Raw genomic sequence first — 27,053 nt, 5'->3', positions numbered from 1 at the left:
CAGACTGGACATAACATTTCAGCTGATGATCTAGGGATCCTTAAATGTGCTGATGGAAGTTTGAAATATATGTTGGTCTTGAAAAAATTTTACATTAAATACCATTCTTCTTCTCAGACCACAAGTACTAATTTCCTTTTCATATTTAAACATTTTTGTTGTGTGTCATCAGTAAGCAATTACACTGTGCATCTCATAGTCTGAGCTCAAATATGAAATCTCTAGCAATTTTCTGCAAGTGCTTGTTGAAAAACTTGAAGAGTAAGTTGACAATCATCATAATTTGCATGCTGACATAAAGCGTCAGGGCCATTTTTTCATCTCGGAATCTGTTTGCCCTCATATAATAATAAATCTTAAATACTCTCATGTAATTATGAATCTTAAACTTTGTGGTCAATTACTGTAAAGAAAATAAGTTCTACCACTGAACTCTTCACAGAAGATTCTCTCAAAGAATCCTCATGGTTTTGTCTGTTCATAGTCACACACCACCACTGATGTATATTTAAATTTCAGTTATTCCTTGGAATTAATTGGCAGATGACTGGGAAGCATTAAGTGTCCTTAACAACAGTGGTAGGATAATAACGAACAAACAAGAAGTTACTCTGAATATTAGGAAGCTTCCACTGTTTATTGCTCCCACTAATTTCTGTAGGACTCCTAGAAACATCATTACTTGAAGCATTTAAATGCAGAACACCACACAGCAAAACACACTGTAGAAGAGAAGACAAAATTAGTAATTTAGGTGAGGTGAAAGGAGAGGAGTTCTGTTTAAAAATTTTTAATTACTTTCTGCCTGCTGTGATTCAAGCAAAATTTTCAATATTGATGCCAAAAGCCAGCATATGGTGTGTGTTTTTAAGATACCCGTGATTTAAAAGGAAAAATTGCAATCATTTTTTTTTCTGTTTTAGAATTGTGACATATTGGAACAGGCTGTGCATATATATATATCTCATATATATATATATGAGATATATATATATGCGTTTTATATATCCAGTAAAACTTGACCAAATAAGTGAAATATCTAGTTATAATGCATCTCTGTATTTTTATATATTTATATATATACATTCGTGTGTGTGTGTGTGTATATATCTCTATATAGTGTGTGTGTGTGTGTATATCCCTATAGAAACAGTTAATGAAATATATAGCTGTATATCCTAGGACTGCGATACTGGTCTGCTCCTGCAAGTCCTTACTCATGCAAGTAGTCTTTACTCATACAAGCAGTCCAGTTCAGTGAGTTGTGAACTACTCGCAGAGGAAAGGGTTTTCAGGCTTGGGCTCCAGTTACAGATTTATGACCATTCCTTCTGAATTCCATGGTCAAAATGTTTAAAAATTTAAATGGTTAAAAATTTAGATGAGCAGAATCAAACCCGTGGCCCTTGACTTACTAGTACTTACCGTCACTTACTTCTGCCACAAGGAGATATTTAAAACCAAAAACGTAAGCTCTTGTGGTACCAAAAAACATCCGAAAAAGTTCCAATGATGTAGAGGATGAACACTTTAGTTGTGCTTTTTGGCATCATAGGCTGGCCAAAACTTGCAAACCTGGGCATGGAAAAATTGGGTGCTAATTAAATGATTGAAAGCACCAAAATAAAAGAGTTTTTCTACATTTTTAATGTGGGTTTCCATTTCATGAGTGACTAGTGCTTGATGATATTTTAAATGAAAGTGCATGCCACCTTTTTGAATGACTTGGCTTTATTCTACTAATAGTTTTTAAGAAACTTTTAGATTCAAAATGAGAAATGTTTTGCTTTTCCTAAGTTTTTACTTCTGTTTCATTTGTTTTCTGTGTATCATTTCATTTCTGAGCATTTTCTTGTGTCAGCACCTGTTGTAAAGTTAACTTCACCCTCAAAATTTTAAAAAACCAAAACATACCAGTGATTGTTTTATTGCCTCCACATTATTTTTCCTATAGCAGTTTCTTGGAAACTGGACAAAGCTTCCATACTGCTGAATGAAAAAACAAAATAATGATTCTGTCTCATAGGTGTCATCTGTTCCGTGTTCAGTGTCCTTTTTTGGTTTGTTTTTGGGTTTGTGGGCTTTTTGTTTGGCTTTGATTTCTTTTTTTTTTTTTTTGATGTGTTAGAGCTGGAGATCTCTCTATATCCAACATTGCTTTGGTCAATGTGCAATCAAGACGTGTCAGGAGGTGTAAAATTGTTTTTGTTCTTTCTTCCTTTTTTTTTTTTAAGTTTTACTTTATTTTGTATTTGATGTGATTATGTGCCTTTAAAATGTTCTCCCTTCCATTCTGCCCTTGTATCTTTGCAGTCATTGTATACAGCAGATTCTAGAAAGTGTTAATCATTGTCATCTAAATGGCATAGTTCACAGAGACCTGAAGGTCAGTATCTGGTGCCCATCAATTGGCTATAAGAGTTTGGGGATTTATTTTCTGCTGGGTAGGGGCAGAGGGTGGGTTGTCTGCGATGTTTCCTTGGCTATCCTACTCACCCTCAAAACAACTAGTCAAACGAATAATGCATGATGCCTCTTTCCAGTTTGCAAGTCTACAGGCCTAATATACATCATGGCAAAAGGGGGAATGGTTGCCAAAAAACCTGTCTCCTTCCAAGGCGCTGGAGTTACCCTGTGCTGTCGAACGTGTTCTGGTAGCTAGCTGTCTGTTGAGGCTGTCCATGTATCGCTGTGTCTGCACATGGAGGTGAACTTTGGCTGTGATGTATGTCAGCTTGCAGATTTAAACGCCACTTGTGTTCCGAGGCCCAGGGTTGCAGTTGCAGAACCGCCGGTCGCACACGGCTGCATTAGAGTATGACGAACCCTCAGGCAAGTGATGCTAATTGCCGGCTAAATGGGACCGCGAGAAGTTAATCACTGACCTCACCTGCCTCGCTCGGAGTGTGGGGGTTTATTACCTCAATGGCCACTGCAATTTGTGAGCGAATGAGTGAGGAAAGGGGGAAAAAGCGCAGAGGATGCCAAATGTTCAACACGACCTCGCCAATGAATTATTGGCAAAATTGGCGTGCTTTCCCGACAATTTGCCTTTTACAAATTGTCATTAAAATATAATAATAAATTAAACTAAGACCAAAGCAAAGCAGCCGGACCCCGCAGCACGTCTCCGAGGCTGCACCTGACGGATCCCGCAGCAGCGGTGCCTGAGGCCGTCGTGCTCTGAGCGGCGCGGAGTGGAGCGGGGCGGAACGGGGAGCGCGGACCCCGCGCGGCCCCTGCCCCGCTCCCGCCGCCGCCCCGGCCCCGCCTGGCTGCGGGCGGGCGTGCGGGCGGCGAGTGCACGCTTGGAACTAACACGCGCCCCTGGTGTTTGCATGCAGTCATTGCATTCAGCAGATCCTGGAGGCCGTGCTACACTGCCATCAGATGGGCGTAGTCCATCGCGACCTCAAGGTGAGTGCTGCTGCCCGACGTGCCCTCCCCACGCCGTGCGACAGCGGGGAGCAGCAAACCCTACCAAAAACACGGCCTTGAGCAGTTTTAGTTTTGGTTTTAGCGTTTTCCTTTTTGTTTATCCCCTTCTCTTCACCTGTGCACAAGAACGAACCATAGAATCGTAGAATGGTTTGGATTAGAAAGGACCTTAAGATCATCTAGTTCCAACCCCCTGCCATAGGCAGGGACACCTCACACTAAACCGTGTTGCCCAAGGCTCTGACCAGCCTGGCCTTTGAACGCTGCCAGGGATGGGGCATTCACCACTTCCTTGGTCAGCCTGTGCCAGGGCCTCACCACCCTCACAGTAGAGAACTTGCTTAGATCTAACCTGAACTTCCCCTGGTTAAGTTTGAACCCATCCTATTGCTACAGTCCCTGATGAAGAGTCCCTCTCCAGCATCCATGTTAGACCCCCTTCAGATACTGGAAGGCTGCTATGAGGTCTCCACACAGCTTGTCTTCTCCGGGCTGAACAGCCCCAATTTTCTCAGCCTGTCTTTACACGGGAGGTGCTCCAGCCCCTGATCATCCTCGTGGCCCTCCTCCGGATTTGCTCCAACAGCTCCATGTCCTTCTTATGTTGAGGACACCAGCACTGCACACAGTGCTCCAAGTGGGGTCTCACGAGAGCAGAGCAGAGGGGCAGGATCACCTCCTTTGACCTGTTGGTCACGCTGCTTTTGATGCAGCCCAGCACACAGGTGGTTTCTGGGCTGTGAGCACAGACTGAAGCTGGGTCATGTTCAGTTTCTCATTGACGGACGCCCCCAAGTCCTTCTCCACAGAGCTGCTCTAGATCACTTCTCCGCCAAACCGCTGGAGAAAATCTACTCAAAGCTTCCCAGTACCTCACTGTTGAGATCCACAGTGTGCTGGCACCCGGTGTCAGTACCGGGGAGCACAGGAGTTGCTTTTCAAGCATTTGGTGTATTCATCAAATACACGATCTTCTTTGCCATGCAGAGCTTTTGGGGCAGGGGGTGTGCGGAACTTCCCATCTCTCATCAGTATAACTTGGAGTTGTTCTGGGAAGCACACTTGCACTCTCATGTCATGCATTTGAGTGACGAAAGGCCAGCTGCCCTGAGGATGCTGGCACAAAGACCTCTCTCTCCTCCAGATGATGGCTGGGCTTCAGAACATCTTTAGAAAGTGTGAATTTCTGCAGTGTTCTCTCCATGATCACCTAAGGAGTCAAGCTCCTTCCAGATGAACAGTACCACTGGGATAGAAGCCTCAGAAAGAAAACTCTTGTGTTGAGAAGAACATTAGCTCTCAGTTACCCATCTGAATAGCTGGAGACATCTGCTGCAAAAATGCTCTCTGCATTTCAAGCATGTTGGCACAGAAGGAAGCAAATAAAGATCATTTTCTTCTACTGGGAAGCTCGGAGAGGCAAGTCTGCCTCAAAGCTGGTAGTAAGCTAGCTAGTAGTGTGGATAAGGAGAGGACTTAATTTGGACTCCTGGGCTTCAAGATCCTCAAGTAAAAGAAGCTTGTTTGTTTTGAAATGAAGTGGAGGTGCACTGTCTGAAATATCAGACCCTTTACAAAGGCAGCACGAAATGGCCTGTGGGCTGAGGCAGTGAGACATGCCAGTTTCTTCTAGCACAGCTTCTTTGCCTCTTAGTTTCCTTTCTGAAGGAGTTATGAGGAGCAGGAATTTCCTCCCAGGATAAGAACTTTCCAGTGGTTATCATTAGTAATAACGCTGGAATCAGGATGTCGTCATCTTTTTTTGTCTTTTGCCTTCACTCCCAAGTAAACAAGTGTTATTGTCTGATTTATAAAGTCCCAATTCTTTTCCTCTAGGAACAGAAAGGGTTACATTCTGAAAGTTCAGAGAGCGTGGTGGAATTCAAAGACACATACACTAAATTCTCTACCCATTTTGCGCTTCTGGATTTTCCTGTGTCATGGTTGTATAACAGGAGGCTGACAAGCCTCTATCAAATCCATAAATCTTGCATGTCAGCCTGGTCACGTGGAGTACATTTAAATTCATTTCAAGGATGTCCCATTTCTCTGGCTGCTCCAACCATTCCTGTCCTCAATGTACATGCACAAGAAGGAATTGAAATAAAGGGTTGTAGCCGTGCAAGCTGGCAAAATGAGGAATGCTTGCTAGAACTTTTCACACATTCAGACAAAATAACTTTTTCTTTGAAAAGGCATTAAATCCAGGTGTTCCCTGCTCCAAACCAAAATGTGGAATTCTTACTTTGGCAAATCCAGGATGAACTGGAAAAACAGTGTGAGAAAAAATGCTTTTGCCAAGCTGTAATACCCAGTTTCGTTTCTGACAGTGAAAGCTTCAGGAAGCAGAAAACCTTTCTTCTTCAGTTACTACTTTGTGGTGAAAGAAAAAAGAGTGATAAGAAAGACTCTGGTGAAGTCCCAGTAGAAGATGCCAAGGCCTAAGGCCAGAATGGCAAGATATGCAGAAGATGGTTATGGCCTGGCATGAATCCTTACTCTGCAAAACTTGATGGATTTCTGTCAATAACTCAGACCACAATTTGATGGCATGTTTGAGGCTGGGGAGCGCAACGTGAGGGGGAGATTTTGAACAATCTCATTCACCTTCCTTTTAGCATAATCTAGTAGCAGAGAGGAGCTTCTGCAGGCTTTTACAATCTGCAGAATTGCTTGTTGCTGCTCTGTAATCCATGGTGTAAGTCAAAATGGTGGTGGAACAAGAACCAGGAAAACTTAACCTGTTAATTTTTTAACAGTGGCAGCCTTTCTTTAACAGATGGTGAAAGTGCACTTCCGGGTAGAAATTTAGCTCTTGGCAGTCAGCAGCATTGCTGCTTTTGTGAAGCTCTATGATTATGACCCTCTTGCATTCCGCCCAAAAAGCAGATGCCTTGGTTGTATTCAAGGAAAAATACACAGAGGCATAAGTACTTGATCTCCAAGATTTCAAGACCTTTGGAAAAGTAAGGCATAAATCATGTTAATTTACTTGTAAGTAATAGTAGTAGTTAACAGTGCCATTCTACACGCTTGACTGCAGCCAGTCCTGTGCTGGTAGCACAGGGTGACACTATTGACTCCAAAGTATGAGTCCAGAGTGGTCCAAGCTGGGCTGTTAATGTTTTCCGAGTAATTGCAGTCATTCTAAGTTAATGCATGGTAAATATCTAGTATGCTTCCTGTCATCCTGGAATGACAGCTGCGTGTTGCTTAAGCACATAGTCCCACACAATGTTGTCTTTGGCAGAGAAGCAAATCAGGAAATCTGCTTCAGTTTCTGTTGAACCATACCTATGACAGCGGCAATTCTGCAGAGTGCTTTGATTGGCAGAGGATAGGCACAGAATGGAATTAGAAAAACAAAAAAATCCTAAGGGGAAAAAAAAAGAAGCAACCAAAAAACCCAGCAGCAAAAACCACAAAACTCTTTTGTATGAAATCCCATGGTGCGAGATGGTATGTGCTTGTGTTCAAACAAGAGGGTAAGGCATTTCCCTGCTTTTGGCTTGCTGAAGGTCGCAACCAAGTATGATCATCTGTTGCTTTGAGGGGTTTCGAGGAGAAGTGCATTCCAAGAAGTAATGACTAAACGTCTCTCACTCTCATAGGAAACCTTCAAGAACTGTGTGACTACATGTGTAAATTAGTGTAGTTAAATGACAAGCAGTGTGACATTGCTTAAATCAGTGCTGATGAACCTCGAGAAGAGTCCTCAGCTATTCAGTGTTTGAGATCATGTAGTTGAAGTGGTTACTGATAATTCAAGTGAATATTAAGATTATATTTTATTCTGAGAGATCTTAATTTTTAAAAATGTGGAAATAGAAGATTCATCAAGTAACTATTGATGAAAGGGTTTTAATACTGTCTTTTCTATGGCATGGCAACAAAGGGATGATTGGAAATAACTGAAAAAATGTTCCTTTATAGTTTGATGAGTGGGGAAAAAACACCTTTAGACTAAGGAGTTTGCCAGGGCCAGTTGTGTTGTTAATAAGTAGTATCACAGTGGTTGAGGTCTTAATTAGGCTCAAGCATATTTTGCTGGATACTTGATAGATGTATTAAAGATAGCCTTTGCTGAAAGAAGCTTGTGATGGCCGTAGTTTCCAGACTTAGTACCTGCATGGGATTTACTGTAATCACATAAATAGTCCCTTGGAAACCTATAGGATTGCTGCTGGATTTAAAAGGAAATCGGAGTTTAAGAGTTTGGAGAATTGGGTCCCCAGTGCCAGACTGGATATAGTGAATTCCCTTGTGACCAGTTGCTACAAAAATTGCTTCTGCAATACCCTTGAAAATGAAGTTTTGTTACTATGTAAATGCAGAACAAAACCTTCTTAAAAAATAATGAAGATGGTAGAAAAGAAAGAAATGGCGAGACAATACCATACAGCTTGCCGTTCTCTGAAATTACCTGTTGAATTGTTGGACAATTTGCATTTGATATATTTGCTAGATGAAGTTAAAAGGATGCATTATGAACAGTAGAATGAACACCACTGCTCTGTTCAGATCCTTTTTGTGAATGTACTGTAGCATTTGGTTTCAGATGTGACCAACGTACCCTAGAAGAAAAAAAGCAGAGAGGGAACTTCTGCAGACTTGCATTGTTATTTGCAATAGGTTCTTTGCAAGCACAGATGTGGGCACGCTGGTTTAGCCGAAAGGTTTGCAATGTAAATACACATGCCCTCTAAATACAAATGTAATAATGAGTCTGTTATTGTTAAGCTGTCATGCAAAAGAAATTTATGTTTGACAGTACAGATGCCTGATCCTGGAAACTGCATAGGATAGACTAGCAATCAAAGAACAGGCATCTTTCGGGGGATTTTGCAGTATTTTTCTGGTAGCGGGCTCTGAGGAGTCTTTGGATTGTCCTGTCATGCAGATGGGTGTTACAATTCCATATGAGCATTCTGGCTGACCTCCTTCTTTAGTAGATCTGCACGCTGTCCGTAGTCACGCTGTCATGGGGTCGTGAAGGCTGTTTACAGGCCTGGTGGTTCTTTCCAAGTAGGAATAGGAAGTGCAATTTTTGCAATTTCATGGAGAAAACACATGGGTTTCTTCTTTTTTTTCACTCCTCTAAGTATTTCTTCTTTACCAGACTACCGTAGCTAAGAAAAAAACCTGTCTAAAATGTATTTACTTATCTTGTCATCTCAATTTTTTTCTCTCTCTGAATAAAGCCTGAGAACTTACTTCTAGCTAGCAAATCCAAGGGAGCAGCAGTAAAACTGGCGGACTTTGGATTAGCTATAGAAGTCCAAGGAGAACAACAGGCTTGGTTTGGTAAGTAAATACTATTCTTTTCCCCTTTAGACCTGCAGGAAGAATGTTATCTGTAATTCTTACTGAATTAAACAGAGCTTGGCAGCAGAGCTTATGTGTTTAAAAAAGAAAAAAAAAAAACCCCAAGGAAAAAAATCCGCCAACACTTCAGAAGTGACCTGTGGCTACATTTCCAAATCTCAGAGCTAACTTAGACAAGAAGTGGCCCTTCTTCTCATAGCTTCCTCTTCACTAGCAAAGGTAAATCACCTACCGAAGAACATAAAAGAAATCTTCAAAAGTCTCTTGTGTTGGCACAACTGTGTTCATACTGGGGATTTTGCCAGCACAGCAGTACTGGTACAGGGCAGGATGAAGGGAGAGCGTTTTATAATTCATGCTTCTAATAACTACAGCTTTACAAATGTTCCTTTTGACTGTAGTCTACATGCCATTGACATTTTTTGACCCTGAAACTTAGGTTTCCTGATTCCTGCTTGTCGTAGCTTTTGTCAGCCTGTAGATTTGACGTAGGTGCATCCTACCCCCTTCTCCCCCACTTTCACCCATGTATCTGGATGAAGAAAATACAGCTGTAGAGCCTGGGGTGGGGACGGGCAGCTTCCAGCCGGGTGCTTGGGTGACTGAGGAGTAAGACTGTTAATACTGCTGTTAATACTGTTGAGTGTACCCACCCAGTCGTCAAAACATTTTGTATGAATAGTATTCTGTCAACTGGAAATACCTGAAAATTTGCACTTAGGAATGTGACTTGAATGAAAGTAAAAGGGGGTTGGGTACCTGAGGCTGTACACAGTCATCCACATCAAGATCTTGCTGTGACAGTGCAAGTTGTCTGTCGCAACTCTTTATATTGCTGTCCTAGAGGTGACTGCCTCTTCACATCTGCAAATAAAACTGTTTGTAAAACTGGTCTTTGACCCACGGAGATCAAAACAAGCTGGCTTATTAAAAACGTACATTCATGACTATAGAAGCAACTCACGTAGTACATCATAGAGAGCCAGGAAGGTAAGGTGTGGCTAAAAGCATCTGGAAACTTGCACCGTAGTCTGGAAAGGGTTGTCTGTCCACGGCTTACAGACATCTTCGGAAGTTGATGCTGGAGTTTCTGTTTGAAAACATTACCTTCATGGGGGAGTGATCAAGAGTATGCTTGCTCGATGGTGAAGGTGACAAAGATGTATGGGAATATGGAAGCAAATCCCATCTGTGCATGTGACCACATGAAGAGGGAACATCCTGGGCTTCAGATCTGCTCATGAAATGTTGGAAAGGGAGGATGTCTGCCCTCCTGAGGGTGGCAATTGACGGCGTAAACCAGTTCTCCAGAACTGATACCTCACATGTAGCTTAGGTGTCCAGCATAGTGCTTCTCCTCAGGTTCTAAGAGGATGGGAGATAGTAAATTAAATATGATGCACTTCTCTCCGATTTCACTAAACTTTTCTCTTTTTTTGTTGTTAATTAAAAAACCCAAAATGCTAATTACAGATTGTTACAGTTACCAAGTGCTGAAAGGAAAACGGTGGAAAAGATTGAATACTGGTCGTTGTAATAGGACATGTACAAATGCAATGCATCTGTCTCACATACCACCCTCTGAACAGATGTGAAGCACAGGACAAAATTTATTGTAAATCCCAGGTGGAAAAAATACAGAATAAAATATTTATAGCAGCTATGTCTTCTCACCCAGAGCAACGAGAAAGTGCCGTTTGAAATTGAACAAAGTGGTTGTGAGGTTGCTGTCAAAGCTTAGCATGAAGGCACAAAGGATTTTGTGCACGCAGTGGGCTGAGAGACTGAGTGTTGGAAATCTAGGATATAACTACACTTGGGTGCACAGGCAGTACCGCTGGACATGTGTTGGTAGATCTGTAAGCTAGCCTGTTGTTTTACATCCCAGCCTTTATATAAATGGATTTCATTAATCCACAAAAGACAGAGGAGATTGCTCTTGCACATTAACAAATAGACCAGTACAACAGGAGTGGGATAGAGATAAGGCAAAACACAAGTGATTTGTTATAATGACAGAAACATCAGGTAAATAGGAAGTATCTCAAGAAAAAATCAGCAGAATGAACTTGGCTTCACAGTTATTTTCTGTAGAGAATACATCTGTGTGGATGCAGATGGCTCACTGGAGGTTGCAGTTCCCTGTGAAATCATGTACTTTGTCTTCTGGTCATTTGAAGTGAAGTGCTTGGTTTAGACTTGTAGCTACTGCCATACCGAACTTGGGAGAAAGGAAGTGGAACAGAATGTCTTCAAAATATACGTGTAAGGAAGAGGTAAGCTGGCAGCAAGGTAATAGAAAGTAGAGTAAGTAGTCAAATGTGGCTCTTGTGTTATTTGTGGTATTTGATAAGACTAGTGGGTTCTGTACCTTATCTGGAACTTGCTCTGCAAAACCTTTCTGTAATGATCTGAGTATCTTCTTTCAACTTTATGACTGCTTTAACAAGGCAAAAAACTCCAATGTACTTGACATTTTGAACTTTTTATTGCTTCCTTTTGAAAGATTTTTCAGCTTTCCACTGGATTCTGCAGCACTTGGTGACTCACAGCATGCTCTGATTCCAGTTATACCTCTGCAGTAGTATGTTTTTGGGGGCTTTTTTTCCTTCTTTTTCTCTCTCCTCCTTCCCCCCCCCCCCCCCCCTTTTTTTTTTTGCTTTGCTTTTCTTTTGGGTGTAGTCCTGTGGTATAATGGTCGCTGTTCTGCTTAAGCCATAACTGTGTCTCAGCAGGAAACTGGCTAGAGCCCTGTGTGCTCGCATACAAGGGAACACTTTCCTGCTTTGCCTGTTGACAAAGCAAACCTGTTCCTTGGCTGGTTGTAGAAAGTGTCACAGGGTTTAGCTGAAACACCCCGCCCCATTAGCAGGTGTTTAATGTACTGGCAAAGAGTCAGGCGGGCTCCACTGACTCACTGTCCCTCGCTGAAGTCAGTGGAGGGACTACAGTTAACTCACTGGTAGCTAGATTTAGTCCTAGCTGCATCTCAGATTGAGTCCAGCCCTTCATCTAGAGCTAAAATATGCACCACTGAAGTAATTTGAGTAGCTCCACTGAATTAATTTGCTGGTTGCATTAAATTTAGATTTTCTACAGTTAAGTCTTTTGGATCCAGGTGTGCAGGAGGAGAAGGCTACTGCTGTATACTTACTCTCAGCTGCTTGCTCTTGCTCCTTGTTGCCACCTTCTCCGTATGTTCTCACCAGACCTCTCGTTTGAATTTTTATTCCTGAGTCAAAGGGAGGTATTTTAACAAAGACATACAACTTAGACTGTTTAAACTAGCATGGTTTATTCTGCCATTGTATTTTGGAATCCTTGCATCAGAAGTGTTGAAAAGGCTGTAAGTCAAGGGGATAATGAAAGCATAGGGTGGATCTTAGAGCAGTAATCTCTTCTGCTGTGTATTTAAGATGCATCTTTCTGCATTAATTGATGTTGTGGGATTATAGTTAACCTTCAGAACAGGTTTGACTCTAGAGACATGCTCGTCATTTATGATGTTAAGTATATATGTAATCTTTCTCTAAGAGAGTTTTGAGACTGTAAGCTGAGTACCATGCACCATGTACTAGTGCATCACTGAACTCAGCAAAGCACAGCATATGTCTTGGACCTCTGGATAGTTATTTAAGTCATATGATGAGGGGAGTACAAGGTGATGCAGTCTTTTCTGGTCGCTGTACAGTCACAGTCTCCAGGTTTGTGAGTTGTTTCAGTTAAAGTCATTACTGCTGTTACCAGTGGTTTTCTGAAAGATACACACTTGTATTGGGATCACTCGGACCAGTTACAGAATTACCTGATAAAGAACAGTTAACAATTTCAGTATGTTTTTCTTTTTCCCTGAAATCATTACTGTGTACTCTTCTGTGTTTGCTGCTTTAAACAAGTTCAGAATATATACTAAAACTATAACAATTACTTCTGTTTAAACCTGTTCTGTATCTTCATCAGGAGATCAAGTTAGCTAAGTACTATATTTATTTTCAAGTGATGCATATCTCCATAAGCATTAGTTTATGGAGAAATGGTAAGCTTGAAAATAGAGACAACTTTAATCCACTTTAAAATAAACAAAAATATTAATATAGAGTTCTACAGCCAAGAAGAGATACAAAACATTATATTTAAAGCTATTTAGAACATATAGTTTTCAGTTTCTCGAAAGAGCTTAAGATATGTTTCCTGTATGATAGTACTCTAACAATTAATAGCTCTCATATCAGGACACTGCAAAAAACCAAGCTTATTTTTCATGAAAATACTTTAGCTATGTTTTCAGTAGAATACACAGAATGTGTTCCTTCATTGCACCCTCCCACTCTAAACTGATTGCCAGCTGCAGGGCAAAGGCTTCCTTTATTTGTAGCTGTACAATTTATACATTATCGCCATGTCTCATAAGTTTTGTGGAATCCAGTGTGGTATTTCAGGAATGACATGTGGTCCTTCGTGAAAGCCACCAAATACTTACCTTTCAAGAATTCTCAAGCATTTATTTTAGGCAAAGATGCTTGAAAGAATAGACATGCTAACTGAAGTGGCATAGAATGTTTTTGGTCATTTAGTTTTTATTATTTACAGAGGAGTCTATACCTGGCTTTTCCATTTCTACTACGAGAAAGCAGCAGAGCTGGTAATGAATAAAGAATGAAGAACATACAAATTTTAAAGGCTAGATTGCTTCAGAGATGCTTTTTGTCAGCTTTTGTAAGGAGATTTCCAGAAGCGGAATGACTTCACGGGAATGAGCTTTGCAATGAAAACACCATATTAGAAGTAGCTGTACAAAATATGAACAGCAAGGCTGTAAGAAGGCTGAGCCCCAAGTTGATGGTCTTCATCTTACATAGTAGCCAGCTGTGCTTTTGTGAAAGCTAATCCTCAACATGTCTGACCATTTACTGGAATTGGAATTGAGTTTCCACTTGGATATGAAGACATTTGAACAGTGGTTTTACTTACTTTTTTTCTTTTCTCTTTTTCTTCTAAACAAGAGGTCTCTCCATATGTAACCATTTCTTAAATCTAGCCCTACATGTTGTTTACTGAGAAGTCTGCCCTCCCCTAAGACCGAATAGGGCTCTTTAAATGCTCCTTATAGTCATAATACTGTAGCTTAGCTGCCCCTCTGTTTTATTAATTAGTCAGTGGAAGTACACTGTGTATTTTAACAGTCTTCACAGCTGACAGCTGATGGACTCCCGGAAATCCCATGAAAGTCTTGTTTACAATCCTCATCTATATAGTTTGGGGCTAATTTAAAATAGTCTTAAGTTAGAGTAATGATTTAAAAAACCCAAACCTGTAACAGTCTTTGGCATGCATGGTGTGAATTTTCTGTCTTTCAGTTAGTATCTCCAAGGGGATCACTCAGACGGATTACTCCTCCTACTTTGCTAATTTTTGACCTTGACCCTAAGCCAGATATATTTGCATCTCACTACTGGATGTCTCACTACAGCTTACAGTAATGCAGAAGTCATGAAAGAAATTTCTTCAGCTACCTAGTAGTCTTTCTGGAAGCTTTCCTCTGTTGCACCGTCACCAGATCCTTAACACCAATGTTGACCCTGGAGTGCTGGTGTAGATGGGTAACCAGCCAGCTTTTTATCTCCCCTCAACTCTGCTAGACGTGGCGGCAGAAAGGGCTGTGCCTTGTCTGCGTTTGCATTCCCATTGTTGTTATTTGTAAGTGATTCACCATAAAAAGTTCGCAATGAAGCGGTTAGTGGTCGATGGCTTGGGCTTGGTCCTGTGTATGTGGGCTGTGCTGAGAATTGCTTGGCTTTTGCAGAGCATGTACAGCTTTTGAGAGTAGTTGCCTTGCCTTTTGACAGGCTTTGCTGGTACTCCAGGATACCTTTCTCCAGAGGTGTTACGAAAAGATCCTTATGGAAAACCTGTGGATATGTGGGCATGTGGTAAGAAATTCTTCTGATAGACAATGTTCTGTCCACTTTAGAATATCTTAAGGGAGAGAAATGATGTCCAGAATACATGATACTCTGCATCAGAAAATATGTATTCAGTAAAATTCAGTATTAATTTTTAGAAGAGATCTTCATATTTTTTTGTTATTCTACCAGCTTCATGTATTTTAATTATTTGTGGAGGTGTGTTATCATGGCATTCTTGGCCTGGCTACACAACACACTTTCAGAAAGTATTGAAAAAATAGCTGCAGGTGCCTGATGCCCCACTAGTTCGAAAACATAACAGTTCATCCTTAGTTTTGGTTAACAAGCAGCCTAAAATCTGATCTGACCAGTATCCTACTACTGCAGTTTTAAACTGGGAAACTAAATGTTTTGTTAAGTACAGAGCAATTACTTTATCATCCAGTTCTTGAAACAGCGTATTTTAAGGTTCTGGCAAGTGGCAGCTACCTAGCCAAGAACAATTGGTGGTTTCCTTATTTTACTTCTACCCACGCTTATTTGGGTGTGTTTATGAAAGCGCTTTAGTCACAGTGAATCATCTCTGCAAGACTGTCATATGGACTTTTTCATTTGCTGTTGACCATATATTGGTACAGATAAATTGAGATGCCCAAATTGTCTTTTTATGAAATTAGTTAAAACACAATATTACAGACACCAGTACAAGCCATGGTAAAACCAGAGGTAAAAATGCATTTTCCTAGAACATCTATGACCACTGAAAATTATTTCTCCAGCTGTCTACATGTGTTCAGTGCCTGATCTGATGTAGTGTCAGATACTCGTTATTGCCCTCACTCTGCAAGGAGGTTATCTTGTGAACCCTACATTTACTATTTTCTCCAATATGAGTAGGCAGTATTTTTCAGTAGCTGGGTTAATACTGTTGAGCCATTTGTTTCACATGGTTGTCAGGTACAAAATTAATTTCTGGAGTTTGTTTCTTGAAATGCCTTAATACTACTGTGAATTCTCTGCAGGTGTCATTCTGTATATCCTCCTGGTGGGGTATCCTCCATTCTGGGATGAAGACCAGCACAGGCTTTATCAGCAAATCAAGGCTGGTGCTTATGATGTATGTACCATATGCTGTCTATTGAGTTATTTATAATTGTACCCCTAAATACTTTTCTAGAGTGAAAAGTGAAATAAGAATTACTTCCTAAATTATTTTTGTATTGGTCATCTTTATGAGCCACGCAATATAGTAAATATTGCTTTATTAACATGAACCTTACTGGGATGGCATGGTATCAGTGAAAATCCTGAGGTAAAAATGTGTAAAGATTGTACAAGATGACATACACATACTTACTTTTTTCTCTTCAGTTTCCCTCACCAGAATGGGATACAGTGACTCCTGAGGCAAAAGACCTTATCAATAAAATGCTTACTATCAACCCAGCAAAACGTATCACAGCGTCAGAAGCACTGAAGCATCCATGGATCTGTGTAAGTACTTTCCACAGATTTAACAGAATAATTTGGCAGATACATACTTCAGCATATAGTGAGATGTTTAGAGGATAATATTCGGTTTTACTCATGCAGCTAGGTAACTAGGGGGTGTAAGATTGTAATTATACCGATGCAATCAATAGTGTCATGTACTGAAGTCTCAGCCTAGGATAAGATTTTGCAGAAATGAACTCCTTTGCATTGACTTTGTGGTGCAGAAGTTCACTGACAAAATTAGAGCATTCTTTCTTTTAAATTCACAGAGAAAAAAAATGTACAAGAAAGTAATGCTGAGTTAGATAATGCTTTACATCTTCATTTCCCTGTAAATACTATGATAAGCATGAAATGTAAAGGCAGAAAATGAAGGGACTTTTGAAAGGTCAGTTTGCAGGTAGCAGAAGCTGCCTATCTGTTACTGGATCCAGGACTACTTTCCAATTCTCAATACATTCTACAGTTTGACTTTGCAGTTAAACTGGGCCGATACTTTGAAATTTACAGCAAGACAAATAGCTGGTTCCCAACTCTTTCTCATTCCAGCAGGCTGCATTATCTTGCCTTTAAAATTGTGATGCAGAGGAAGTTGAGGTATAGGGAAAACTCAGATAATTCAGATGCTGAATTTTCTCTGAAGTATTTCGTCCTCTGTACCTTACCTAATATCACTAATGCTAAAGAAAAGTTCCCTTCTTGTTTTAATTTTGTGGGTTTTTTAGTCCCTGTTTCTTTCAAGAGGACTTTACACATGGCTGAGTAAAATGAGACCTTGGTTTTGTTGATTTGGAAATTTCTCAAATGTGTAGAAACCTGAACAAAGGACTGGTCAGACAGAGTAGAAGTTAAAGGCCTAAGTTTTGGACCATGTGGGTTGTAATATCTATCTTGTAGAGTAAATAAAATGCTAGAGATGTGGCTGGGTGCATTAAAATTATTATTTTCTTCTCAGCAACGTTCTACTGTTGCCTCTATGATGCACAGACAAGAGACTGTAGATTGCTTGAAGAAATTCAATGCAAGAAGAAAACTAAAGGTAAGAATGAAATCTTCTGCCAGGATTAATAGCTGATTTTGGAGAGATAAAAGGATGTTGGGTTGTGTTCCATGCATAAAGCAAATGGTCTCTAAGCAATTTTTTTCTTGAGTATTATGTATTAAACAAACTGTTTGATACATGATCAGCCTTTGGCCTGAGGATCTCAAACTCTTCATGAAAGTGAACAGAACATAGCATAATTCTGTTGAATTCAAAAGAATGACAATCATCTTCATTTATACACATTAAAAATATTTTGTTGAAGGAGAATCTTTAAGGTTGTTCGTTTAGGTTGTCCCTTGTTTTCTCCTGACCAGACCAGACAGGGTAACTTTGCAGATGTGAACTTTTCTAATTAGTACATTACAAATAAACAACTCTTCCTACTTAAAAAAGGATCTAAGCAAGCACGTTAGTAAAGTTTTATTTCATATTCAGCTGTGTCTTTTGCTGATAACGATTGTGCCTGTGAGTACTCATGGTCTGTGCATTACGTACTCACAACAGATAAATATTTGAGATTATGAGAATTGCTGATAGGTGTGTAATTAAGATTAAATTACAGTTTATGCACTCATGGCATTATGCATGATAGGAAATGCACTGACAAGATATTCTTCCAGGGTTAATGTAATTGATGTAATTTACTCGTGTGTTTTCCTTTTTGTTGTGTCGTGTTCACATTCAGAACTGTACACAAATGTGATGCTAATTTGAGCAAATGTATGTGTACACAGGGTGCCATTTTGACAACTATGCTGGCTACCAGAAATTTCTCAGGTATGTTCAATGAGCTCCAGATTAATATGGTCTTTATGTTTTGATGTCTGTGATGATCAAGATCTAATTAGGATTCATTAGCACAGAAAGATAATTGTTATTCAGGAGCATCTAAATATGGTGTCTCTTTAGTTGTTTCCTTTGCAGAAGCAAACAAGAGAACTTAAACTATTCGGGCCTAATAGAATCTCTTGTAGATGACAGTCTAATTTTTCAGTAGAATGTGGGTTCCTTCTCTTTGCTTTTTAAGTGTCATCTGTCAAAAGACAGTGTTTTCCTGTCTGTTTTGGTGCAGGAAAATGGAAAATTATGCATACAGCTCCACATGCATAAGTATCACCAAACAACAGTTAAAAATTTACTTATTTTCATATACCTGAAATGTCATTCCAGGATTCTGTTGCATTGTGCATTAAAAAAATAAAATACACATCCGTTCTTTATTGCTTTGCTAAGTAAGAAGTGTAAAAAATGTAGTAAAATGAGTCCTTCTTTTCCTTCTAATGCCTAACTGGAAATAACAAGAGATGTTTCCTCTTTATGGAATAGTTTTGTAGTGATATCCGTGGAGAGTTAGATCTTTATACTAAACAAATTTTAATAGGAAAAGCTAAGATGAGTTTGCTGTTATCGTAGCTAGAATTGTCCTCAGTAGCAGTGTTGCCAAAATTTCAGTGCTATGCTGAATTGTTCATTTTGCCATTTGAGATTTTAAGTGAATAGTGGAAAAAAAAGGCCAAATTCAAAACCCAGTAATTTTACATATCCTCCTACTCTGTGATGTCACTGTTGGAGCGTAACATAAATTAATTTATGGACAAAAGCAGGATAGTGCTTTGGGAATATTTGGATAATAATAAGCACTGAGTCATCAAAAATAATTTACATACATGCAAGAACAACTTGTTCAATTTGCATAGTACTTAAAATACAATTTCTTTCTTAGTTAAGTTCCTATGTTTAACGCACATCTGTAACACAGAAGACTACATTTATGTAAATCATGTTGGGTTAATGCCTAATGGATTGCCAGTGTCTGCCAATTCATTTAAAGGTGGGAGTGCTATAGGCTGCATATCTTGTAAACATGAATTATTATTAAATTTCAAACAAATACATCATATCTCATCACTTTTCATAACTTTCACTGTCTATAAGGGTTAGTTTCAACTTTCATGAACCAAAAAAAGCTGAAGTAACTTTACAATAGTATTTCAGCATGAGGAGCAGACAGGGTTTTTGGCTTTGTTTTGGATTTTTTCACCTGCCATCTTTGTTTTACACCATAATGACCCATATTTTTCCTTGAAGACGTTTTATTTTTCAAGTTGTTTGTTGTATTTCATTGCAAAGCATGCTTTTGAAGGTCATTTGTCCATAACGATGTGGCTACAAAAGTGTTTTATTTTCCTTTTTCTTTCTTCCTTTTATGTGGAATGTATATTTCTTGTGAGGTAAGACCCTCAGCACGTGAAAGGAACAGCTTTTCTCTCTTCTAAATCAGAATTGCTGTTTGTCCTGAATCACTTTACTTTCTACATGTTGTCACAACACCATTTCTTTTCAGTCTGCTTTCTGCCCTGTTAGCGCTGCCTTAGGTTTTATTTAAAGCTATTGCTTGTAGTTGCAAGAAATCTTTCATTGTGGGCTTAATTTAGAATATGCTAATTGCTTTGCTACTGCAAATTCTTTAAATATTTTATTTGTATGCAGTATCTATGCTTAAAGAAAGATGCAGCAAAATATTATTAAAACTACATTCCAAGCCATAACATATGGAATTTGTCCTGTGACATAAAATACTGCATAATAATCCATACGAGGCACATTTTGAAGGACACGCTCGTGATGCCATAAACACAATACTTGGAGTTCTTGCTTTTGGTGCCCTCATTTTACTGGCTTTCGTTTAATTGTTTACATATAACGTATAATGTTTGTTAAGTATTAAAACAATCCGAAAGTTTTATGTACAGATTTAGCAAAAGGACCTGCTTTGTTACAAACAGCAGCCTGTAAGAATTAATTTATGTTTTCTCATCTTTTTCTAAGGGCTAACAATATAAAACAGCCTTCGAAAGCAGGGAACTTCTGGGGTTTTTGGCCATAGGTTTTAGAAATAGCTCTTCCCCTTCACTTTCCTGAAATGAGTTTCTGAAGTTCATGGAATACAGTATTTGTGGTAGTGTAAAATGTTGCGTCAGGTCCTGTAAGCACACTTTGCAACAGGATGTGTCCTATCTCAAAAATACATGTAAACCAGTTTCTTTTCAATATTGATTTACATGTTTCTGTAAATAAAAACATCCCGTGGTCCTGTTGCATAATACAGGCACATTTATTTTTATTTTAGTTGTAAATCATGGCCCATGTGGACATTTTAATGGCTGATGTCCATAATTAATAAAATTAATTCAGAGGGCTGATATAATAATGAAATTAGAAACAGTAACCTGGCTTCATTTTCCAGTTTTTTAAATGTAAACAACACAATAATGGATGTTAGTTATTTCTGTACAGTTTTTGAGGTGGTCTACATTTTCTGTATTCTGGACCAGAGCTAAATAAGCACTTAATGCAGACGTAGACAAAGAATAAGCCAGAAACACAAAAATCAGCTTCAAGTTTAAACCACATACTCAATAACTCCAATATCCTCAGGTAGTCTGAGTGACCTCGGGCTTGCAAGGTCCAATTCGTTTGGTTTGGTTTGGTTTTTGGGTTTGTTTTGGTTTTTTTGGTTGTTTTTTTTTTGTTGCTTTAAAGAGCAGATGGTGATGGAAGCTTCATGTGAGGACTGTATCCCTTTGATTGTGCCAGATTGTTAGTTGCGTTTCCCTTTCAAAAAGGGTTTCCACTTCTGAACAAAACAGCATATATAGAACAGAACTTACACCCTAAGCCATGATACACCTTCTTATAGGAAGACCGGGTCTTAAACAACACTACAACTAAAAGGTGCCAGGCTTGTTTTGTAATTTATTCTTCTTCAAGACTTGGCAGTGAGTCACAAAGACTCTACACTTTGGCGAGTGGTTTAATTGAATTTGGTAGGTCACCCAGCTGTATTTCTGCTGTAAACATTTTCAGGTTCAGAGCTGCGATATGCTTGTCTGCACATTAGCCCTCCAAATTTAGTTATCTGGAGTGATTCAGTCCCGTTCTTGGTGCCAGCTCTAAGTTGTGGAATTTAAAGCCTAACAGATGGGTAACGTTAAGGCAGGTGAAATTTTGCCCAATAGTCTGCACCGCTTTGGAGAAATTTGATCAGTGTCCAACATGATTTGGGAAATAATAGGTTTTCTTCAGTAGAAGTTGAAGCAAAGCCTGCCATTTGTTGCTACTAACTCCTAGGAAGCACTTTGCTAGCAAATTGTTCTTCCTTTCTTATCTGCAACTTTCCTAGCCTTTCACGCATGGTGACTGTGCTGTCAAGGTGGGAAACCCCCAATGAACCATTGCTCAGAGATGCTTCTTTAAAACACAGCTTGCTTTTCATTAGGTGGAATAGATAGTATTGTACCTCACTGTGCTCTTCAGGTTGATCTGATATTGGTTACTTTTATGTCACTGTCATATTAATAATATCATTAAGATACCAGTGGGCTCTACAAACACTAGGTCTAAGTCCCTGCCATCAGAACAGTAATTTTCAGTCGTATCAAACAGTCCCCATCAAAAACTGTGAACACATTGCAGTTGAAAAAACAAACGTATCCAAAGCCGCTTCTTTTACACCCATGCTGCTTCCATTTCCTCTATGCCATCCAGGAAGGTCTCTGAGTTAACCTACAGCTTTAATCAGTGGAAAAAGAGATGTACGATAATCTGAAGTATTCATAGTTTCTAGAATATATTCCTTCCTATACTCAGAGCAACAAAAGGAGGAAATAAAAGCTGAGAACATATCTGCAGCTGGGAGGCAGTGGGGGTTTGCTGCACAGCTGGTTGACCTCAGTGGGAACCACCTCACACTGAACTTACTTGTCTCGTTTTACAGCAGCCAAGAGTTTACTGAAAAAGCCAGATGGAGTTAAGGTAGGTTAAACCTGTGATATAAAATCTGTTTTATTAGTCACCACCTGTCTGTAACTTCTGCCAGTTTTTGGAATTGATGATTGTTATTTCTTCCCTTTATCGAATCTGTTAATAAGTGCTTCTTACCATATATTTGAAGTGATTAAAGTTAGTAGGTAAAGCTGATAAATAAAATGAAGTAATTGAAAACCAAGCATTTTAATAAGTGGAAGATAGAAAACTGCTGGAGAAAATGCTCTTCTTGTGATTTTAATGAAGAATGATTTTGTACTTAATGACTCAATGTTACTAATTAGCTTATAAATAGAAATATTGGTTTGGTGGTGGGCATGTAAGCTTTTTAGGTATCAGTGTTTATCTGCAGCCCTATTGCCTCCGTGTTTACCTTTGACTTTTCATTAGATTTCATGGAAGACCAAAAGTTTACTGGTAGGCCTGGCTTCACATAAGGTGTTTTCTGTCAGACGTACTTGCTATATTTGGCAGAACTTGAGGGGTTTTACTATATCAACAAGCCAGCTCATCGTGACTGTCAGGCCTTGCTAAGAAGGGAACATTTTGGCAGCTTTCATACATGATTTAGAGCTCCTATTATCATGTCACCAGATCCTGCAGGAGGAGAGATGCTTCACAAATGAACGTTCTGGATAATTACGTTGAAAAACAACCGTTAGAAAAAAATCAGCAATGAAAAGTATTTCTTTTCTCAGAGGACTCCTGAAGATTAATTTAAGTGCCTCAAGCTTTCATTATAAGATACAAAAGATATTCTTCTGTGCTGTGTGTGCTTACTCAGAAGTGTGTCTTTGGCCTGAATTTTAATTTCCTATTTAATCTTAACTTTTTATTTTAACAAAATATTGTATAATTAAATACCAGATTCATAGTATATTTGTTCCTGTTCTCCCACATATGCACACTTTTCCTATTAAAAAAAAAAATCATGAGACTGACTTAAAATGAAGTTAGTACACTACCATTTCAATGCTTCTCACTGCCAAGTGGTAGATGTCCCATTTATATGGAGAAGCATACATTCAGTACTGTTCTCTCATTCATACAGAAAACCCTTAACATCTTTTGTTGTGGAATATATAAATTTTATGTACTCTATCTGACCAGCTTTTCCTTTTCAAGTATCATTCCTCCTACGGGTCTACGATGGTATTTGTTATAGCTCATATATATATCTAGAAACAACTGTTGCCAAAATTTTGCCTAAATTACACCTGTTGGGATTTAATACTTTGGTTTTCAGCATATGTTATATGTTTGCTATTTGTCTGCATGGTCATGTGGAACAAAGGGAGTAAATTTACATCTGGGGAAGTCTTATTTTTGTCATTTCTGTTACTGAGATGTGTACTCCATAGCATTTTTCCACCCCTACAGCTTAAGCTGTCTTTTTCTTAAGAGAAAAAAAAAAGCCAAAACAGAAATATACTGTACTCCATGCATTGATACTTCAACCAGTCACATTTTCTTCTTTTCCTTTCTCTCTGACTGGTCAATTCAGAAAAGGAAGTCCAGTTCGAGTGTTCAGATGATGGTGAGGATCTTTATCGACAGATTTTTTTTCCTCCTGTGAACCGTTCACACCTAGAAATCAAACAGTTGCATTTAGTTTTGTTAACATTCTTTGAGGAGCTGCAAGACTTGAAAGTACAACCTTGTGAATTTTAAGCCTGCAGTTGCTATATGCCATCCACAGTGAATTGTTCTGCAGTTCTTTCGAGCAAGTTTTCAATTTTTTTTTTTTAACCTGGGGACATATGAAAACAAAAAAAGTAGATGTAACATCGGCCAATGCAGCTGTCTTTAGTCAATTAAAATAGTAACAAAATAGTAACCTTGTAACAGCCTTCTATTAATTTTTAAAACCTCCTTATTTTAAAAGCTAATGGTATTAATATCATAAAATGTAACACAAACCACGTTGCACAGTGAAATAGTACCGCTTGAGTTGAGCCGTTCTAGACCAAGATGCTAAATGCTCAGGAGTAAAAAGAAAAACAGTTTCCCAGTCTTTCCACACTACATTTTCCCAGCTAACTTCCTTCACAGCTCAGGGCTCTATCACCAGACATCTCAGCTGACAGCCAGTCTCAATAACCTATCTTCCTCCTCAGCCTGCTCTACAGTCTTGCGTTCGTTTGGCCTCTGCGGTACCACACAGCAGCTTCCTCTATTTCTGTTTATTATGGGTTTGAATCCGACTTGCGAGATGTTTGTGATGATCAACATTGATGTCCCAGCCAGCTCCCATTCCTGCCGCCCCTAGGGAGAAGGCAAATATCCCTCATCCACATCTGTCCCTGGGAAGTAGAAGTTGCCTTGAAAAGCAAAAACTGCTGGTCAGGTCTGCGCAGACATGTAGTTAGAGAGGTAAATAGTCTGTTCTTTGGGTGAACACAGACTTTCAGTGGCAGAGGATCACTGGCAGCAGTGTCCAAGTGAGGGTCACCAGAAGGGTACAGTGAGGATATTTCTGGTGTCCCAGATAACCAGAAGTGTGCTTTAACTTTTTGTTACAGAAGTACCATGTAAAGATTAAGTCCCAAGATACGGGTTTTGTTTCTTAAAATATATTTATATTATATGATACTGGTGAAGACCAGTAATGATTCTAGAGTCATGCCCAGCTGTTTGAAGGGTTTGTGTGTTTCTGTCCTATCCTAGTGTCAGACCTAAGAAAGTGGCTTTTGACAAGCCATTCATTAGTATAAACATTTCCTTCCTAGCAACAAGTAGACTTAAGCACAATTCAGCCTTAGAATAACTGTTTCATGTGAAAATGTTACTTCTTTTGGAATTATTTCCCTTTGCTGTTAAAAATATATACAAAATACAACCCCATGTATTCATATATTTATAGAAGCTCATGTATATATTATGTGAGAGAGAGAAAGCGTACAGGCTTACTGCTGTTTTCTCTCTTAAGTTTTGAAGGGTTTTACCAAGTTCCATTTACACAGAAGAAATAACTGTATTTTGAATCACATTATCTCTTTCTGCTTTTACTAATGAATACTGTATTCTCAATATCTAACTAAGAAGTCTTGAATATATTTCCTGCAGTTTTCAGCAGTAGCTGTAATAGATGTTGTTTATTTTTATATGGCTTTCACCAAGGGAGTACGGACCTAAGCCTGCTCTCCTTACTCAGGCAAAACTGGAATTGAAATTTGATTAACCTACTTTCATTATGTATTCAACAACAGGCATTTTTTTCTCATATCACTCTCTTTTTTGTATTAAGCTACTACTAAATAGGACAGTATGAAATCTGGTGAAATCTTCATTTCCTGCCTCATGTTTTTGCTTTATGTCTCTCTGCCTTTTGTTAGGGCCTTTTTAGTCATAGTCTCTTGATGACTACACTCTCGTAAAAATATGAACTTGTAGTTATACAGCTTGATATGTGATTTTTCTCTTTGTTTTGGAAGATTTCGTATGCTGTCGAGCAGCACTGTGTGTGTTCTCAACTATTCCACAATTCTCCTGTAGAACTTGTTCACTGAAGTGGTTGGAACTTTTTCTTAAAGTTTTTTCCTGAGTAAGGAGGTCAGGTTTTGCCATCTCACAGTCTCATAAATATCAAAGCAAGTTAGTTGATATATAAAATACTTGCCAATACCTCTTTCTCCACAAATGACTTCATGCACAAAGGTATTTATTCTGTCCCTGTCTTGAGCTCAGACACCCCTGCAACTTATGGCTGTAATTGTGAATAAATGAAACTTATTTGACAATAACTAGGCCAAGGTGGGGTTTAAACTAAACACTTGGAACTCAGTGATGACTCATATTTTCTCTTAATGACAGTTTCTGTAGAAAGACCATTGTTAATAACTATTTCTCGTCCTCCTGTTATAAAGCACCATAAACTTTGATTTTTAATCAAAGAAAAATATTTTCATTCTATATGGGAAAATGGTTCCTATCACAAATACTACTACATAACATTTAGTGTCAAAACAGTGTTCTGTGATATTAAATAGCAAGACTGCTTTATATTCTTCAAAGACAGTTAAATGCTGGTTAAGGACATTGGCAGTCTGTGATTAATTAATGCGAATCCTGACATACCCTAATCTCAACATATCCTAAGTAAGATTCGGGTCAGTTGTGGACTTAGTTCCTGTAATTGACAAGTCAGCTGCCACACCTGTACCAAAGTAGAATAATTCCCCAAATCTGCTGACGACATGAAGTTCAGTGAGTTTCCGCCATGGTGCTAACTTCTGAAGGCTCCAATTTAGCAAAGCCCTTGGCACAGAACAAACTTCTATGATGAGAAGCTGTATACTTCAGCTGAAACTACAGAGTCACTGGGAAGATTAAATCAGAAGTCAGATATTTCATACACAGCTGAGTTTGGTCCACTGTCCTAGGACTTCCTCTTTCTTTATGCCTTTTCATATAGGTTACTTAGCATATTGCCATTTTTTAATTAGTTTAGAGAGGCTTTTATTTTAGGAGAAAAAATACCCAATTTTGACCCCAACATTTCTCGGATTTGTTTCTTTAAATGAAGAGATTAATTGCATTTTTACAAAAAATCCATTAATGAAACAGTTTTGGATATTTTTCCTTTGTTTGCCACATTTAAGTTCTGTGACTAGAAGGTTCAGTATAACTTTGTTTTTTAAAATCAAAGTCTTTCCAGACAATATATACCTATACACCCAGTTCTGCATGCTGCTTTGGACTGCTATGGTTAGAATTAGACATGACCAAAATGTGCTTAATAGCTTTTTGCTAATTATTGTTAAAGGAAAAAAATGCATACTTCAAACTAGTTTTACTATACTTTAACCTTGCTTCTTAGTGCATGTAAAATTGGCTCAGTACATTTTTTTTAGTATTTCTGTTCTTTTCATACCATGCTGTTTATGAAAGCTGAATCTTAAAAATGGATTTAAAGAATCAGATATCTTTAAACCTATTGCTGAATAGTTTAATTTGAATTAAAATTTTATATAAGTAAAGTTGTAATATTGTGCTAAGCTTAAGAATTGACATGATGA

General features: G+C 38.8%; 1 protein-coding gene across 13 annotated transcripts in view; it reads left to right on the top strand.

Annotated features, from left to right (window-relative positions):
* Positions 1–27,053, top strand: part of CAMK2D (calcium/calmodulin dependent protein kinase II delta) — a 152,338-nt gene that overhangs the window by 97,414 nt on the left and 27,871 nt on the right. For 5 of the 13 annotated variants that reach the window (XM_030479990.1, XM_030479989.1, XM_030479985.1 and 2 more), the window contains 8 exons: positions 2,314–2,386; positions 8,640–8,742; positions 14,610–14,693; positions 15,692–15,786; positions 16,041–16,163; positions 17,119–17,202; positions 17,943–17,985; positions 21,986–22,023. In XM_030479990.1, coding sequence (XP_030335850.1) covers positions 2,314–2,386; positions 8,640–8,742; positions 14,610–14,693; positions 15,692–15,786; positions 16,041–16,163; positions 17,119–17,202; positions 17,943–17,985; positions 21,986–22,023 — 643 coding nt within the window. Of the gene's footprint in view, positions 1–2,313; positions 2,387–3,344; positions 3,418–8,639; positions 8,743–14,609; positions 14,694–15,691; positions 15,787–16,040; positions 16,164–17,118; positions 17,203–17,942; positions 17,986–21,985; positions 22,024–23,539; positions 23,573–27,053 lie in introns of all 13 variants that reach the window. The other 8 variants (XM_030479988.1, XM_030479986.1, XM_030479984.1 and 5 more) reach the window with 3 other exon arrangements.

Source organism: Strigops habroptila, chromosome 3 (genome assembly GCF_004027225.2).
Source record: "Strigops habroptila isolate Jane chromosome 3, bStrHab1.2.pri, whole genome shotgun sequence".
Lineage (NCBI taxonomy): Eukaryota > Metazoa > Chordata > Aves > Psittaciformes > Psittacidae > Strigops > Strigops habroptila.
Note: the sequence above shows the minus strand (reverse complement) of the source record. Positions and strands in the feature narration are given on the sequence as shown.